This window comes from Crocodylus porosus, unplaced genomic scaffold (genome assembly GCF_001723895.1).
Source record: "Crocodylus porosus isolate Cpor-Errol unplaced genomic scaffold, CroPor_comp1, whole genome shotgun sequence".
In the NCBI taxonomy this organism is placed as follows: domain Eukaryota; kingdom Metazoa; phylum Chordata; order Crocodylia; family Crocodylidae; genus Crocodylus; species Crocodylus porosus.
In genome coordinates, this window is record NW_017728904.1 from 928080 (window position 1) to 945589 (window position 17510).

At 50.4% G+C, this 17510-nt stretch overlaps 1 protein-coding gene across 1 annotated transcript; it reads right to left on the minus strand.

The window, feature by feature from the left end:
* Window positions 1-8684: 8684 nt before the first annotated feature.
* On the minus strand, window positions 8685-14398 carry CD48 (CD48 molecule). Its single transcript, XM_019556785.1, has 4 exons — window positions 14183-14398; window positions 11112-11417; window positions 10329-10595; window positions 8685-9718 (listed from the first exon to the last, which is right to left on the minus strand). Exons 1-4 carry the CDS (start codon window positions 14349-14351, stop codon window positions 9630-9632), a joined length of 831 nt encoding a protein of 276 aa, XP_019412330.1. The 5' UTR covers window positions 14352-14398; the 3' UTR covers window positions 8685-9629.
* Window positions 14399-17510: the final 3112 nt, after the last annotated feature.

The window sequence follows — 17510 nt, forward strand, 5'->3', positions numbered from 1 at the left end:
CATTTCCTAACCCGCAAAAAAAGAATGATAAGGTCACCTGCTAAACCATGAGCTGTTTATGTATTTGAAATAATGTGGGTTTGCAAAGGTTGTCCACATCATTTTCTCAAGCTCTTTCAGGCAAGTGGAAGAGCTAGCCCCACTTCTTTTTAAATAACTCCAGAGATGCGGTCTCTCAACTCCAAAAGCTTTAAAGAAAGCACCCACTGCTGCTAGGCTTGGCATAGGCACAGCATCCTCTCTTCTTTTTTGCAGAAGCCAGAGCTAAGTACTTACACAAGTCTGGATTGGTACCCAAAGGTGTTTTCTGTCTCCGTCCTAGCTGGGACCAGCATCCTTGTTTCCCCGTGCTGTACAGCCAGCTTTGCTCCTTCAGCTGTGTCTGAGCATAGATAGACCCAACCCTTCAAAAAGCAGCAGGTTTTATTAACATGCAATATCCTCATCAGTTTTAAGCACCTTAGCCTCATGTACCCTAGGATGGGAGTACTGTGTAGTCTGGAGGGCTAGGTGAGGGAGGGCAAGGGTGCGATCTCCATTTCACAGGTAGAGAGGCGAAGATCCCCATTGGTTCAGGGTTGTAGGGTGCCTGATGAGGGATGGAGGCAGAATTTAGCTGCCCAAGTCCTGGACTAGATGCTGCCTGACCCCGGAGGTCCCAAACCTTCGGAAAAGCACTCTGTTCTGAGCTTGGTTCTGCTTTCACCAGTGCACAGATGCATCCTTGCCTTTACGAGTGCCTGGCTTGCACCTCATTCCTGCTTGGATCCAAAAATGAGGCCTTCCTCTGCCCACATGCCCTGGAGGGCACTCAGTTCACCTGGCACCACCCTAGCAGGAGCAGCCTCCTCTCCATGGCTTGTAAGGTGCATCTAGAAGAGGAGCCCAGCTGTTCTCCCCATCCCTTTCCTCCCACAGGGGCACAGAGTTGCAAGGTCATAGGGGGGCCACCCAAGCCAGCCCCTGCCCCAGCCCTGCCCAGGAGGTTGGGGAGGGACATTCTCCATCCCTCACCTGTTGCAGCCAAGACTGCCAGCCCCAGCCACCCCTCATCTCCATGGCAGGGACTCACCTGGGCTCCAGCTCCTGCTCTGAGGATGGTTTGCACACTTGACCTTCTCAGGGCATTCGCAAAAATGCGGACGCAGTCCTAGAAGCCTAGAAGGAAGCAAGGACTTCCCCCGCCAGGGAGGTCCCTGCCTGCTGCCACGTTTCTTCTGGTTCCCTCTTTTTTTGACCTACAGAAGCTTAAGATCTCTGGCCAGTGGCACTGCTGCAGCTGCAGGAGCATGGGGTACCCCCCTACCCTTGAGCCTGGGGCAGTCTCCGTGGACATGGGGTTTGCTCCCATGCAAACAGAGGAAGGCCAGGCTCTCCTTGCAGCCCAGTTGAGCTGTGCCAACCTTGAGGAGGACTGGGCATGAAGGCAATTCTCTGCAGCAAGTGCAGGTTTTGGATAGAGCCCAGGGGCGCATCTACACATGCATTTTGGTGATCCTTAGCTCCTTTAAAGCACATTAAAGCATCACGTAAAAAGTAGCGCTTTTTACTTCATGTGTATTAACACAGGCTCATGTGCATTAAGCATCACTTAAAAAGCATTTGCTTCAGTTAATGGGCATTAAGCCAAGCTAATGTGCATTTTCCTGGTACCTCAAAATGGAGGTACTAGATTTCATGTGCATTAACTAATGCACATTAATGCACGTGTAGATATGCCCCAGGTGCCTACCGTGAGGTCAGGCAACTGTCTCCTGAGCACCATGAAGCTGTTTGCTAAGCAGTCCCGGGCTGGTACGACAGGCCGTTGAAGCCAGGCTCCACACTTCTCCAGGTCACATTATATCGACTCTCCTCTCTGCACTCTCTGGCCTGGAGCAAGAGCAGGCCCTGTGGGGTTAAGAGAGGAGAGGTAGAGAGGCATTATCACAGAAGACAAAATTGAACGGTTGATAAGTATAAGATCCGTGGTAGGAGGAACATTTTGACCTGTTTTTGCTTGTGGTGACAATCACTATCAGTGGAAGAGTGCAAGGCAACCGTAGCGATGTGCCGCAGGATCCCCAAGGTGGCGGGGGCTGCACAAACACCGAACCTCTTTGGTCCCCAAAAGCTTTCTGTCAAATGCACCAAATTAGGTCCCACCCCACAGGAAAAGAGCCGAGGCGTCGCTGCGGGCTGTTCCAGGCATGCTTGTGCTCCGTGGAAAACCGCAATCAAAGCTAACTGAGCAAACAATAGAGTGTTATTGGAAATAAAAATGACAGTTGGGTAATGTTTCTTTCTATTTTTTTTTTCATTGGAACTATCAAATGGAAGAAAATTGTTTTGTTTTGTCTGAAAATTTCCATTTTGGATTCAAATGGTTCATTGAAAATCTATTGGGGGGGGTTCTTCCTATCCCCGCCTTTTTAAATCTTGCACCTTTTTCAGTAAAAAAAAAAGAAAAGAAAATTAAAAATGTGAAAATGGAGGAAAATGCTTACCAGCTTTTAGGGTTTTTTTCTACTTCAATGTGCAAGAAAAGTATCACAGGGAAGGAAATGGTAGTTTTCTTGGTTTTTAACACCTTAAAAAGACTTTTCATGCTTTCCAATGGGAAGAAGAGGTTTTACAAAGCAAAAAAGTGTTTTTCTCTCTCTGCTTTAGGTTTTGTTACCTTTTCCGCACTTATTCCAGTGGAAAAAAAACAGGAAAAAATGACACGTGGAAATTTCCCCACCATGTCAAAAGAAAACAGCACCAAAATATCCATCCAGGTAAAATGTGCAAGTATTTTTCAAAATCTGCCGCGTTGCCTGGTTAAAAATATTTTTTTTCAACAATTAAAACTGTAAAAATGTGATGGTGTTTTAGTGGCAAAATACAATTTATATCTGGCACTGGGGAGGTCACATCTTTGTCCAGTTTTCGCTCCCCCCCACACACACGCACACACACTACAGAAAGGAGGTGGACACATTGGAGAGAGTCCAGTGGAGGGTGACAAAAATGGTTTGGCAGCTCAGGGCCATGACTTGTGAGGAGAAGCTGAGGGAACTGGGCTGATTTAGTCTGGAGACGAGAAGATAGAGTGGGGGTTTAATAGCAGCCTTCAGCTCCCTGCAGGGGGGTTACAAAGGGGATGGAGCTGGACTGATCTCAGTGGGGGCAGATGGCAGAACAGGGAGCAATGGGCTCAAGCTGCAGCAAGGGAAGTTGAGGTTGGAGATTAGATGAACTTACTCACTAGGAGAATAATGAAGCACTGGAACAGGTTACCCGGAGAGGTGGTACAATCTCCATCCTTGGAAGTTTTTAAGACCTGGATAAATAAAGCCTTGGCTGGGATGAAGTAATTGGGGCTAGTCCTGCTTGAAGCAGGGTATTGGACTAGATGTGACCTCCCGAGGTCCCTTCCCACCCCCATTTTCTAGGGTTCTGTGATTCCATAACACCACCCTTGTCTCTCAAAGCAAAAATACTTAGTCTGAAACATTTTTACCAGCCATGATAACCCTCTACCAAAAAACTCATTCTAATACCAATACACAAATCAGTTCCCCCTGGCCTTCTATGTTAAGATCTAGTCACTAGTGCAGGAAGCGTTTAGGGGGAAAAAAAATAAAGGTAGTTAAAAATACTTAGAAAGACTTCCATTCAGAGGCCGGGTAAGAAGTTGAATGGAACAAGGCTGATTCGTACATCATGAGGGCTATGTTCCCAAGAGGCTTATTAGTGTAAACAGGTAATGAGTAAGAGAAGTCAGCAGAGGTGTAGGAAAGAGTGAACGGTTCAGAGCTAGCTGGTTAGGTATGGTCACCCTCTTACAACACTGTGATGAGCTGTGCCATTAAACCCTACTCCAGACCGTCAGGAGGAAGTATGCTGGGCATGTCTGAGTAACCCACTGAGCTCTGGGCTGCGAGACCCAGAGCAGAACAGGATCAGGAATAGGAACTGGGCTTTATACAGATTAAGTGCATGTAGGGCATTGCACTGCACTGGGTATTTATATAGTAAAGCTATTTCTGAAGGTCTATGAGAGTCCTTCTACCTCAGAGCATGAATTCATCTCTAAGAGCAGGTGTTAGAAAGGTCTTTCTCCACTGTCACGCAGGAGTACCTTGCACCTTGCTCTGACATTCTCGGATGTGGACACACAACACGTGTAGGACGGAGTCATTCACCCCAGGCTTTTACCCAGTAGTGAATGTATTCTGTAGTAAGGAGCAGACAGAGGAGCCGCTCTTCCAAGCTACCAGCCTGCAGCAGGCACTGTCTCAGAGCCTAGCTACTACATGGTACAAAAGTCTGTTTGCCTGGGGTAGACGTCTACCAGGGTGAAAGCAAGCAAGGGGACAGACCGTGGACTTCTTACGCTGTCCTCAAGGATTTAATATTACCTTGGCTTCAAGGGATTTGCAGTTCTCTAGGGCTGGGAATGATGTGTTTGCTCCATTTTTACTACAAGGTAAAATCAGTTTGCTACATAGCCAATGCCTGGCGTATCTGCACGCAGGAGCACTTGAAAGGCATGGTGTTGGGAACATGTTCGATAAGGTTCAATAAGGGCACGTGCCAAGTCCTGCACTTAGGATGGAACAATCCCCTGCACTGGGACAGGCTGGGGCCACCGGGCTGGGCAGCAGCCCTGTAGGAAAGGACCTGGGGGTGACAGTGAACAAGAAGCTGGACAGCAGCCAGCAGTGTGCTCTTGTTGCCAAGAAGGCTAACGGCACCCTGGGCTGCACTGGTAGGAGCGTTGCCAGCAGGTCAAGGGTAGTGTTTCTTCCCTCTATCTGGCACTGGTGAGGCTACATCTGGAGTCCTGTGTCCAGTTGTGAGCCCCCCACTACAGAAAGGATGTGGGCAAGTTGGAGAGAGTCCAGGAGAGGCAACAAAAATGGTCGGAGGGCTGGGGGACAGGACTGGTGAGGAGAGGCTGAGGGAACTGGACTGATTTAGTCTGGAGAAGAGAAGACTGACAGGGAACTTAATAGCACCCTTCAGCTCTGAGCAGGTGGGTTGCAAAGAGGATGGAGCTGAACTACTTTCAGTGGTGGCAGATGACAGAGCAAGGAGCAACGGGTTCAAGTTGCAAGGGAAGTTGAGGTTGGATACGAGGAAAAACTTTGCTCACTAGGAGGATAATGATGCACTGGAACAGGCTCCCCAAAGAGGTGGTGGAGTCTCCATCCTCGGAGATTTTGAAGACCCGGGTAAACAAAGCTGTGGCTGGGATGATGTAGTTGGGGCTGATCCTGCTTTGAGGAGGGGGTTGGACTAGATGCGACCTCCTGAGGTCCCTTCCCACCCTCATTTTCTCCGATTCTGTGTGGGTGAGCAAGAATGAGGCAATTCCTTGTTTTGCTATAGTGCAGTCATCCCCACACAGGGGTCCCGTCCCCTGCAACCCTCATGGAAACATCACCTTCCGTTTGTGTGGGGGACATCCCAGCTCTCTTCTTCAAAAGCCTGCTGGTTTGTGGAAAGGAAGAGGTTTCCAGCACTAAATACGCCTTCGCTGTAACCTGGCCTACGCTTCGGGGAACCCAGCCGTTGCCACAAAACGCTATTTACCAAATGATGTCCCTGGCAGTGAATGCAAGAGAAACGTGCCTAGTTCCTACAAATCACCCAAGAACTGGCTGCAGCTTCTGCTGTCCCCTGCTGTTCAGAGAAGGCTTTTTTTTTCCAAGAAGCAGCTGCAAAAAATACCCTCTGGGCTTTCATTTTGTATGCCCAGGTGCCAGAGCATCCACTGGAGTCGGTTGGCCTGACCCCCCTGATGCCAATGGAGCTGTGCTGCTTATAGCAGCTGTGCATCCTTCCCCTGGTGACCCTTACGAACAGCAGCACCTAAAACAAAGCTGGTGGAGAAGGATCCACGTGGTTTGTTGGTAAGCACTTTCCATGACATAGACAGGGTTGTTTTGATGTCAATCCTTAGCCTCCGATGTGATGCAGAATGCAAGATTACCAGGGAGGGGCTTGCTCTTCATGCATACAGCGCCTGGCACAGTGGGGTTGTGGGCCCTACGGGGGGTGCTCCCAGGCACCAGGGCAGTGCTGACACAGTGCAACAACAATAATTGCAGGGCTGCTTCTCAGCCTCTTGAAGGCTCAGATCAAGCGTAGTGGCTTCTTAACCTGGCAGGGGAAATACCATGCATCTGTGTCCAAGAAAGCAGTTTTCCTGAACTGCTCCACAGGAGAACTGCTCTTCTGGGGTGGTTCGGTACCCGCCGAGGCGCAGCGGCTTTAAGCCCAGTTTATGGAAATGGGAGTCTCTTTCCTTGCTTGCTCTGAGGGCCTTATGGCTGAGGGCAAGCAAAACTCAGGGGCATCCGAACCCCAAGCCTCCAGGCTGGGGCCTGCGAGTAGGATGCCTGCTGAAGGATTTGGGAACATCTGGAGCCCCAGGTGCGGTGGAGGATGTTTGCTGGTAGTAGGGCCACTTATGGTTCTGGACTCTTGGATTTGGAATTCGATTGGGCTAATTTGGCCACGAATACCAATTATTAAAAAAATAATAACAAAAAAATGTCGGGGCTGTTTTGAGCGTGCTTATTCATCCCAAGGGCTCTGCAGTTCTCCTTAGCCCTTGCTTTCAATTGCAATCAGACCGCCCTGAATTTCCCCAGCTCTTTGAAGCCAGAAAGCTTTGCCTTTGTGCTCTGGGCCGGGTGTGTGTTTGAAAGGACTGGGTATAATGGCAAATATTTACATGGAGATTCCTGCACAAAACTATATTGATACTGAGATAAAGGCCTATCTGGTGGGCTGGGACAGCTACATTTCAGCAGTGGAGCCTGAGTTATCGCAAGCCCTTCATTAATGCAGGGGGGAGCTTGAAGGCCAGGCACTCATTAAGGATCTTCAAAGGAGCCAGCTGCCTTGCTGCAGATGCTTTGATGAGTCTGGCCTGGGGAGTCTTTGTTTAAGGCCAGCTCTAGAAACTGGATGCATTGCTACTCAAGTCTCTTCTTGCTGTCAGAAGTCTGTTGGGAACCTCTCATCTTGTAAAACCCCAAGGAGCTGCTGGGTCTTGGGGACTTTGAAAACTAGGAGCAGCTTCTGGGCTGAGTTGTCAGCTGCTGCAAATTGTGTCTGGGCTTTCAGACCCGCCACGGAGGCAGGGGGCATCTCCGTGGTGAGCGCAGCATCTCCTGGGCTCGTTGTGCACCCTCTACATCCTGCTCAGCTTGGACGAGCAGGTAGGATCCCAAGGCATCACCTCTCCAGTGCAGCATGCTCCTACTGCCTGGTTTCCATTTCCTGGGAGGAACTGGGGAGGATCGTGTGTGAACCCCAGGGTATGGTCTCAAGGGGCATCAGATGGTCAAAACAACCTCCTTGGCTCTCTGGGGCTTGGGGCTGGGCACCATGGAGCCAGGCTCTAAGGTGGCATCCTTGCCAGCTCTGCATTTCCTCCCCTTCTCAACTTCCCATCCTTTCTCCCGGGTGGTTGCAATGGTGGAGGAAGGGGGTAGATTGGAGGAAGGGGTTTAATGAAGAAGGCTGGGAGTAATGAGGGGCCAGGTCTCCCTAATCCACAGTTTTTGAACTGTGGTCTCCTTTCAGCATTTCTAGCTGTCCACAGCACTCCTCACCTTCCCACACCTTACACCCCACCCTAAGGTGAGGGCACCCTGGCTTAACCCTTCCCAGGACAAAAGAAAGAGAGGCACCAACTACAGCCTGTATATAGCCATTCATCCTAAACACCAGTTGGCAAATGACCAGCCCCAGCAATGGATCTTCAGGTGTGTTAACAAGGTGCCTGTATAGGAAAGGGGTGGTTTGGGGGTGAGCATTTGGGACAATCCAGAACACCCTAAGATGTTCACACTTTAAAGGACACAGCTGGTTATAAAAGATGTGTTTTATTTAATTTAATGAGGGTACAAAGGAGGTGTCCCACAGGGGCGCAGAGGGAATTGTCTCTGAACAAACTGTAACGTGAAGTACTCAAAGACTATCGAACGTTGTAGTCAAGGTGTCTGTAACCTCACCTTTTCCCCCATGACTAAGGTTGCAGTAGGGCAGTACAAATTAATTAACTTAGTGATACGCTTTTGCCTCACATGGAGAACAGCTGTGGGTAGCAGGCTGCAAGAGGCTACCACCCAGCTGCAGACAGTCAAGAGTGATTACAGCCAGCCTAGGAGGACTGGGCCAGTTGAGGGGGATAATTACAGGCATACCTCGGAGATATTGCGAGTTTGGTTCCAGACCACCGCAATAAAGCGAATATCGCAATAAAGCGAGTCACACGAATTTTTTGGTTTCCCAGTGCATATAAAAGTTATGTTTACACTATACTGTAGTCTATTAAGTGTTGAAAATGACCCATCCATCACCACCCTCTGAGTACGACCCTTCAGCCAATCTGCAGTCCATCTGGCTGTGTAGGCATCAATGCCACAGTCACCTAGTTTTTTAATGAGGATGGGGTGGGAGACGGTGTCAAATGCCCTGCTGAAGTCCAGAAAGACTACGTCCACGGCAACACCTGCATCCAGTGCTTTTGTGACCTGATCATAGCAGGCAATCAGGTTGGTCTGACAGGACCTGTCCCTAATGAAACCATGCTGGTTGCCCTTGAGCATCATCCCTGAGGCCAGCCCATCATGGATGTGCTCCTTAATGATCTTCTCAAAGAGTTTCCCTGAGATTGAAGTAAGACTGACAGGCCTATAGTTGCCCGGGTCCTCCCTCCTCCCTTTTTTAAAGATGGGGACCACATTGATTATCTTCCAATCATCTGGCATTTGCTGTCATTTTTTACTGCTGTCAAGGCTGCAAGCCCAAGGCACCCCCAGTAGCACTGAAGCTGTCCAAGAACAGGCAAACAGCAGGTGCTAGGTAAGCCTCCCTCCCCTTTGAGAGCAGCTAACAGGTTTGTGCACCAACAGCATGAATTGCACCTGACCCCTTTGCAGTGCTACAACTGAAGCCAGTTAGCTCACGGTAAGGCCAGGCCCTTTTATTGCCCAGCCGAAGCACTCGGCCAGACTGTCGGGGGCCGAGGTGGAACCTGCCTCTTTGTAGCTCATTAGGAGCAGGTGGAATAAAGCCTTCTCAGGACATATGCCTAGACTAGCTTACTGATTAAAACTGATTTAAAAAATGTCATTTGGTCTAAATAATACATAGCAAACGCACTGACTTTTTCATTAAGAAAAGTCTCAAAAAAACAATTTAAAAAATCACATTTCTATCAAGCAATTAAAAAATGTAGGGTTTTTTTGGTAAACTTGCTCTTCGACCAGTCAAAAAACATGCAGTCAATTGATAATATTTGACTGGCCAGTTTGCCGACCCTAGTCCAGACCCACATCTTGCCTTGCTGCCTGGGTGAGGAGGAGATGTCCCCTTGAGGTCTCTTTCCCACCCTACATTTCTGTCATTCCCTAGGACAATGTTCATCTCCAGCTGGTTCCTGTTGACAGAGATATGGGTCACCGAGATTGCAGTACTGGTGGCTATATCACACTACTGCTTGGACATATCATGGTGTCGCTTCTGGGCCATGTTGTGGTGCTGCTTTTGAGTGGATTTATGTGCAGGTGGCTTCAGTGCATCGTGGGACAGAAAGCAAGATGGGATCCGGGCCTGTGTTCACCTCCTTGGGCCCCCCAGCCTCACAGCAAGTTATGGAGGAGCCAGAGGATCCCGACAGTCATTGCAGAATCAGCCACCAGCCGGAGTGTGGACGAGGCAGCGTTCCTGTCTGGACGGAGACAAGAGCTGGTTATTCCCATGCCAGACAGAGGGTCAAGAGCTAGAAGCGGGTGGTGGGATGGGAGCCACAAGCTAGGAGCTGGCAAATCAGGACGTGGGGACTCGAGCTGGAGTCAGAAATAAGCGGCTGGGGACAAGAATGAGCCAGCTGGAAGTATGTCGGCCACTGGCAGCTCAGGTAGTCCAAACCAGTTTGGGGGAGGACTTCCCTGATTCATCCTGCATAGCAGGGCTGCAAGAGACCTGGTTTGTGGGAACGCCTGCAGCACCCCCAGAGCAAAGCCTCCATGGGGGTCTGGATAGCACTTTTCCTAGGCAACCTCCCGCAGAGCACTGCAGGGACCACATCCTCTATGCTGGCCCCACACTCCTCCTCTCCTTGTGTGTGTCCACCCTTGCATCGGTTCATTGAATGGAGCCCTGTTGGGGTCAGCAGTGGGCGGTCGATCTCAAGACACCTAAGGCCAAAGCCCCCCACGCACACACGTATGCTGAGCCCTTCAGCTCCCTCAGATGCATGCTAGCCGTCTACAGGGCCCATGGGGCTGTGGAAGTGCATTAAAGCCATGTAAGGCAAGTGACTATAGGTCAAACACTACCTCGCCATTGGCAGTTGCCTTGGTAATACAGGGACTCATTGTTGCAGCTGGCGCTGTTGCAGACATTACAGTTGTATATTAAGTTGCTTTCTGATAGGAGAGAGAGGGTCAGGTTTCCATCCGCGCTGGGGTTGCCGTACTTCTTGTCATTCTCGTACCATGTGTAGATCACATTAGGGATATCGACAGAGCAGTTCAAGGTGCTAACGCACTTTCCTTCGGTCATTTTGAAATCAGTGACATCCACCCAGGGCTTTGGGACAGGATCTGGGAACAGAGCAAAGATCACATTCAACGGCAGCAGAAGCCCTGGCAACTCGAAGCAGCTGGGGCCACACGCTCTGCTGTAAGCTGCTGGAGGGGCTTGTGAGCCAGTTTTTGATGGCAAGGCCCAAACTGACCCTCCAGCCTGCTTCGGACAGGGGCTTGGGAGTCACTTGAGGCTCGCTCGAGGCCTCTCTGCTTGACCAGACTCCTGCTTCCCTGCCCTCCCAGCACTGCCCTGGTCCAAGGGGTGCAGCTCACCTCCCTCCCCACTACCCTCAAACACTCCTTGGAGATCCCCCCACCACCCAATTCTGTCCCTGCCTGGCTCTTCATGGGTGCTCCTGTTTACATCTGAACACCAGCTTTTCAGCTGGTCAAAGCAATATTTCTCCAGCAAAGTCCTTGGACTGTGGCTGAGGACCCAGCCCTTCTTTTTCCTGCCCAGGGGGGATTTCATTGCACAGGCTCTCAGGCTTCCCCTTGGCTGGGTGTACAAAGACCCCTGTCCCTACTCACCATAAACGCCCAGCTGGATTTCTGTAAAGATCTCAGAGCCATCTTGATCTTCCACAATGATCTTGTATTTGCTGCTGTCTTCTTTCTGAAGACTCATGATGTGCAGAGTGCCGTTCTCAAACAAATGCATCTTCTTTCGAAAATCCCTATAGAAATTAACGTCTCTGGTGGCCTTCTTTGTCAGGATCTGCTGGGTTTGGTTGTAAAACCATTTGATTTGCCTGTATGTCTTCGGGATGTGAGTCCCTGGTGGTAAGTCCACAGTGCCATTAACAATCCCAGCGATGTGCTTTGTCTTCTCTTCAGCTGTGGACACACACACAAAGATCAGCGCTACCCCAAGGAGCCGGAATGGGAGAGAGTTCTTGGTAACTATGCTAATGAAGGGCTAAAATGCTGTTGACTCCCATCTCGATCCCTCTGGCATATTTCAGGGTTGGTTTGGTTTGGGTTTTTTTGGTGGGGGGGAGATTATTTTTTTGCTTTTTAATAAATCACTTGAAATATGAGGACTGTTTCTACCCATCAGAGGAGAGAAGGGCAAGAATAGGAGCAGAGAGACCAGGAAGCCAAATTGTTTTTAGGTTGGAGCTCAATCAGTTTCTCACCAGGACTGCATGATGTGCTTAGCTGTGATGGCAGGGAAGCAGCTTCTGTGACTTGTGGGGGTCTCTTTCAAGGTGTCCCGCATTTAAAATCACAGGGAAGTTAGGTTGTCAGGGACCTCAGGGGCTCACGTCTAGTCCCAGGACCAGCCCTGGGTAAACCAACTCCAAGGCTGACCTTAAAACCTTCCAGGGATGGAGACTGCACAGCCTTGGAAGAGCCTGCTCCAGTGCTGAACCACCCTCAGACACACAGTTCTTCCTAAATATCCAACCTAAACTCCACTTGTTGCAGTTTAAGGTTGTTCCTTCTTGTCCTGCCCACTGCAGCCACAGAGACGAATCTATCTCCATCTTCCTTGCCACCCTCCATGCATTCATCTCCTATATCTAAACCATTGTGTTTATCAGGATAGAAAAGGGAAATGGAGATGCTTTTAGGCAGTGATGCAAGGAAGTGAGCCCACCTATTTTTAGCATTAGAGAGTCTTTCTTTATCTCATAACACCAGTTTCATGCCGACACATGGTAGTAACACACATGTTAGTTAGGGATACAAGGCAACACCACTGAAAAGTACACCCACTTCTCAAATGTACTGAGGTGGCTGGGAGGAGCCACAGCAGGTAGGAAGATGAAGGCAGGACAAAGGAGGCAGAAATGGAAGATTAGAGGCAATGCCCATCTTGGCCAGAGATTTCTATAAGCTGGGTTTAAAATCCAAGCAGGGCATTGGAGGCACCCAAGTCCACACCCAGCCAAGACAGGCCTGTGCCTTGCGGGAGCCGTCTCACGCTGTTGTTCCCCTCTGCAGGATAAGCTCCACAGCCAACACCCGTCTCCGATCCATTGTGGGTGTGGATCATCATGGCAGCAGCCGGGACAGCAGGAGCTACAACAGCCGCCACCATCGGGATTTAACTCTGCTCCACTCATGAGTCACAAGACTCCTGAAGAGTCACAAGACTCCTGGAGCTCGGGCTTTTAGAGCAAGGCAAAGACTAGCAACACAATCCTGAGTCAGCAACAGTGGAATCAAGGTAAGGAGAGCAAAACGCTACCCAAGGCCCCCAGCCGTGCCAGGGTTCAGAGAAAAAATCCCCCAAGAAATGTGGGATTCTTTGAAGGCCTTTGTCTGAGCCTGAAAAGTGAGCAAGTTTCAGCGATCACAAACGTTTAAATTGTGTCAGGAGGTTGCATGACAGGAAGGCAGCAAATGTGTTTTGCAATCAAGACCTTACCAGAAGTTCCCCAGCCTACCAGTCAGCCTGAATCAAGGGGCCCAGCCCTTTCCGGGCCCTGTATGGCCGTGCTATGTAGAGCCTGCAGGCTGCTGCTGGTGATGGGAGAAGGAATAAAGAGGAGATAATTTTCTTTTTCACCAAAAAGTTAAAAAATCCCAAATCGTTAAACGTTTCTTCCTCCTCTTTGCTTGGTTTGACTGAGGCTCGTTAAGCTGCTACGTAGCCAAACAGAATTAATTCCCTGTGAAACACTGGATTAAAAAATCGTTACTTTTATTATTACTTGACATTAGCCACTTCTTTTCTAGCAACCGCTTAAGAAGTCCACCCTATTCAGCCAGATTTTCTATTCTTTTCCTTCATCGCCCTCAATGCCCTTCCATCCCTTCCAGTCAACTCCAGCATTTTTGGTTATACAAGAAGCCATTCATAACTGTCTAATCTGCTTCGTCCTCTTAACCACATCCATCCACCTTCTTGCAAATGCTCTCCGGTCCGCTGCAAACTCTCAGGAGATTTTCCAGGTTCTCATCTCAAATATTAACCCCCCTGACTGCTCTCAGAGTCCGGACCATTTTCTTTCATTCACAGCCCTGACTTTAATGTACTGCAGCGAATGAAGGACACAGAAATGGCTGAGCCATTTCAGAGTTAATCGGGGATCTCAGTTCTGGGAAGTCTCGTCATGGCCTGTGTCTTTCGTTTCCATGCTGAAGAAAATGTGGTTGTGTTTAATAAAAAGAAAGGTAAATGTCTGCTGTTTTCCTGCAGGGTGGGTGTGATAAAAGCTGCTTTTTAAGGGCAAGGCAGGCAGCCTCCCCAGGCCAAACATCTCAGCAAAAGATTATAGTAAACGGTCACATTTTGATGGGAGAAAGGACATTGGAGAGAAGCAGAAGGAAAAATGTGCCAGTGTTTTAGTTCCTCTTTGCTTTTCAGCCCCTCCGGTGCTTTCTGCCATTGGGGGTGGAGAGGGCATCAGTGTGAGTCCACTCTTCCCCTTGCAATGAGTTTAGGGTGGTTTAGCAAGGAGTCGTCTTCTCCTCCCACCATCACAAAATCAGAGCTACAAGTCTACTCTAGAAACGTGTCCGCCCATCCCAATGCCTGCTTCTCTTCCCCGCTGCCCCGCCGGATGCCCTGCCACACCGGTGGCCCCACGGGGGAAGAGGAACTTCAGAAGAGCCCCTTTCCAAGAGGAGATAAAAGCGAGTGGCCTCACCTTTGCTATACGACAACACAAACAGCAGAAGGACAGCTAGCACCGGCGCCATCTTCTCTCCTTGGTCCTGCCCCATCTTCCGGTATCTAAAAGTGGCGGAGAAATTACCTTTGAGCTGCTGGAAAGAGAAATAATCCAAAGGCAAGAAAAGAGTCTTTGGTGCAGACATGCACACATTTCAGTTCGTACACTGCAAGAGGGAGAGGGTGGAGGCGCACTTCCCCTCCGAGCCCAGTATGTGTCAGATGTCACAAGCCGGCTGCGGTGTTAAGAGAAAATGTTCATTTTGGCTGCAGAAGAGAAGATGGAGAGGAGATTTTATAGCAGCCATCAGAGGATGGAGCTGGACTGTCCTCAGTGGTGGCAGACAGGGCCTAAACATGGGGGGGAAAGGCTACAATTTACCAGGACCCGACAATCAGGGGGTGGTGGCCCTCCCTGGATCTCCAGGCCCTGGTAAAGTATACCCTTCCCCCCAGCCATGCTTGGGCCCTGGCAGCAAGGAAAGTTTAGGTTAGATGTTAGCAAGAATTTTTCACTAAGAGGATAGTAAAGCACTGGAACAGGCTACCCAGGGAGGTGTTGTAAGCTGCATCCTTGGAGGTTTTCAAGACCGGGCCCAACAAAGCCTTGGCTGGGATGATGTAGTTGGGGCTGGTCCTACTTGGAGCAGGGGGTTGGACTAGATGTGAGGGACTTTGGCACCAAACGCTCTTTTCTTGCCTTCGGATTATTTCTTTTTTGCCCAAACCTTTGCAGCAGCTCAAAGGGCAGGTCACTTCAGGGCATGGTGAACATCTTCTATGCTACTTTTAGATACTGGAAGATGGGGCAGGACCACAGGGCCCTCGCTTTCTATGATTCTATGATTTGATTCTCCAAAAAGCATGGACTGGCCTTTGCAGTCTCTCTCTGGCATTCACAGCGGATTGAATGGATCTCCTTCCCTCTGCCCTGCCCAAGAGGCCAACATGTAACAAACCAGTCACTGAAAACTGGCTTGTTTCCTCAGCCAGCTCATCCCGTGGTCCAAGCCAGGGAAACTCAGCAGGTGTTATCACGGATCTCCTTGCATTCCTCTCCATCCCCTCTGCTTCTCAGGGAAAGGGCAGGGGAGGGCTCTAATACTGACAGCCATTCTGCAGTGTTGAACTGACTGCAAGTTCCTCCTCTGAATTATCATCTCCACCCTCCACCCAGACATCTCCTTTCTATTCCTTGGTGCCATTGTGAGTCCGTCCTTGCATTTGCAAAATGAGTTTGGAAGCCAGGGACTTGCCGACCTGCCCAGAAAGTCCATTCCCCTCCCTGCTCTGAATTCACTGGTCCTTGCATGGCGATGGCAATGCTGGATGGGTGAGCGGTCTGGCGCAGGTACGGACCCCACACCTCGTCCTGCAGCCGCTCTCCTCCAGCCCGGTCCCAGTGCAGGGCTGTTCTCCCTGCCTTGCCTCTTCCCCCAGCATCGTCACACACTGCCCCACTGCCTCCAACTAGGCGTAAGCATGTTTAACACTAGCCCCAGGCTCGGGGTGCTTCCCGGCTGAGACTGTGCTCTTGTCTATGGGGCCTTGGGGCCCGTTCTGGTAAGAGGCACAGGATGGAGCCAATCCCATCTTCTCCTGCCTCAGATGGCACCACAAGCCCCACACACATGGGCAGCCGCTGACAAGCGACTACTAATATTTTCCCCTCCACCGTGGCTGCTGGAAGCTGCATTCTGCGACAAGTACAGGGTCTGAGATGCAGCAGAGGCATGAAACAAAAGCGAACCGGCCTCTCCTGCTGAGCACTGACCTAGTTCTCCAGAAGTTTCTGCTTGTTGACTGCAAAATCCAGCCCCATTCAAGTCATGCTGGGGAACTGCACTGCTGGATGGGATGGTCAGGGTCCCAGGTCCCCCCAGCCTGCATAAAAGGGGTACTTTCCTCCTTTCTCCTGCCCCAACCCTCATTCTGCCCAGCTAGAGTTGGTTGCATTTGGCTGTCAGCTCCAGTGAGTTTCACAACAAGACTTTTAGGGCACAAGGAACTGAAACACCTTTTCCCATCCCAGCCCCCAGGCTCAGCATGGGGTCTGTACCACTGTCAAGCCACACTAGTCATTTGGGCCCCATCAGAACAGGAGATTCTGCCCCACTTGTTATGCTGGACAAAGAAAAACCAGCTACCAGCTACCAGTTCGACTCATCCAAAAAGGGAGCTTTATTTGTAAGGGAAGTGGGCTTCTTTTGCATTACCATACAAGACAAGTTTGCCTTATGGCTACATACCTGTCAATGTGTTGGGCCAGATCTTCAATTATCATGGAGCCATTCACTTCAGGAGAGTTATCCTATCATATGGCGACTGCAGTTCTGTGATGTGCATGCAAATACACCCCTCCTCTGCCCAAACACCCTTTGTGCAGCAAGCAGAGATGGTCCTTGGTCTGATCTCTCTATTCCTGGTCCCCATGTATCCCTCCCTGGGAGCAGAGCCTTCTAATCTGAGTGAAGTCCCCCCTCCCCCTGGCCGCGTGTTTGTGAGCAGCCCCATTATCTTCCTGCAGCAGATGCACAGGTTCCCCAGCTGGCATCCAGGTGGGGAGACTGAACTGTCAAAACTTTCCAGCTATCCAGCAAGTCCTTCATCCGTTTCTGTCGACCTCTGGATTGAGTCAGAATCCTTTTTCCTTTAACTGATCTGTCCCTGTATGGGACCTAACTGCCCCCACAGATGTAGCTTTCCATGCAAAGAAATGGGTTGATTGCACCGCGAGGGAAATGCACATGTGGGGTCAAATCCGCAGCTGGCGGGTGGACGGCACAGGTTGGCAGCAGTGAGGGCCTTCTCTCCCCATAACACCACAACTTGCTAGTGCACATAGCGGCACAAGGAGTGGGGGGGTTTCCCCCTTCCTTGTGGGGAAGAAGCATTGCTCACCCTCTCCTTTTCCTCCTGTCCACTCTCCCGGGGGGCTGCATTCCAGGCCTGGCCCCTTGGCCGGAGACCCAGGTCTCTGGGACAAGCAGCACTCAGCCATGGGTGTTATCCCATGCTCCCACCAGTCCCAGGGCTCCATGTGCTGGAAATCACCTCCATGTGGGCAGTTGAGACCAAGGCTGGGTTGAGTCTCCCCTTCTTGACAGTCTGGCTGAGAAGCAAAGCAGTACAAACGGTTACATACTCCACCAGCAGGATGGGAACCCCCCTGCTTTTTCACCACATGCTGTCTCCTGGCCTTTCTGCCTCGCGATCCCCATGCATCACCTCCATGGGGCCCAGCAGCCTCTCCAGTGAAGGGGCGCAGACTCTGCCAGAACTGCAAGGGCTGAGGACCTTGCTCT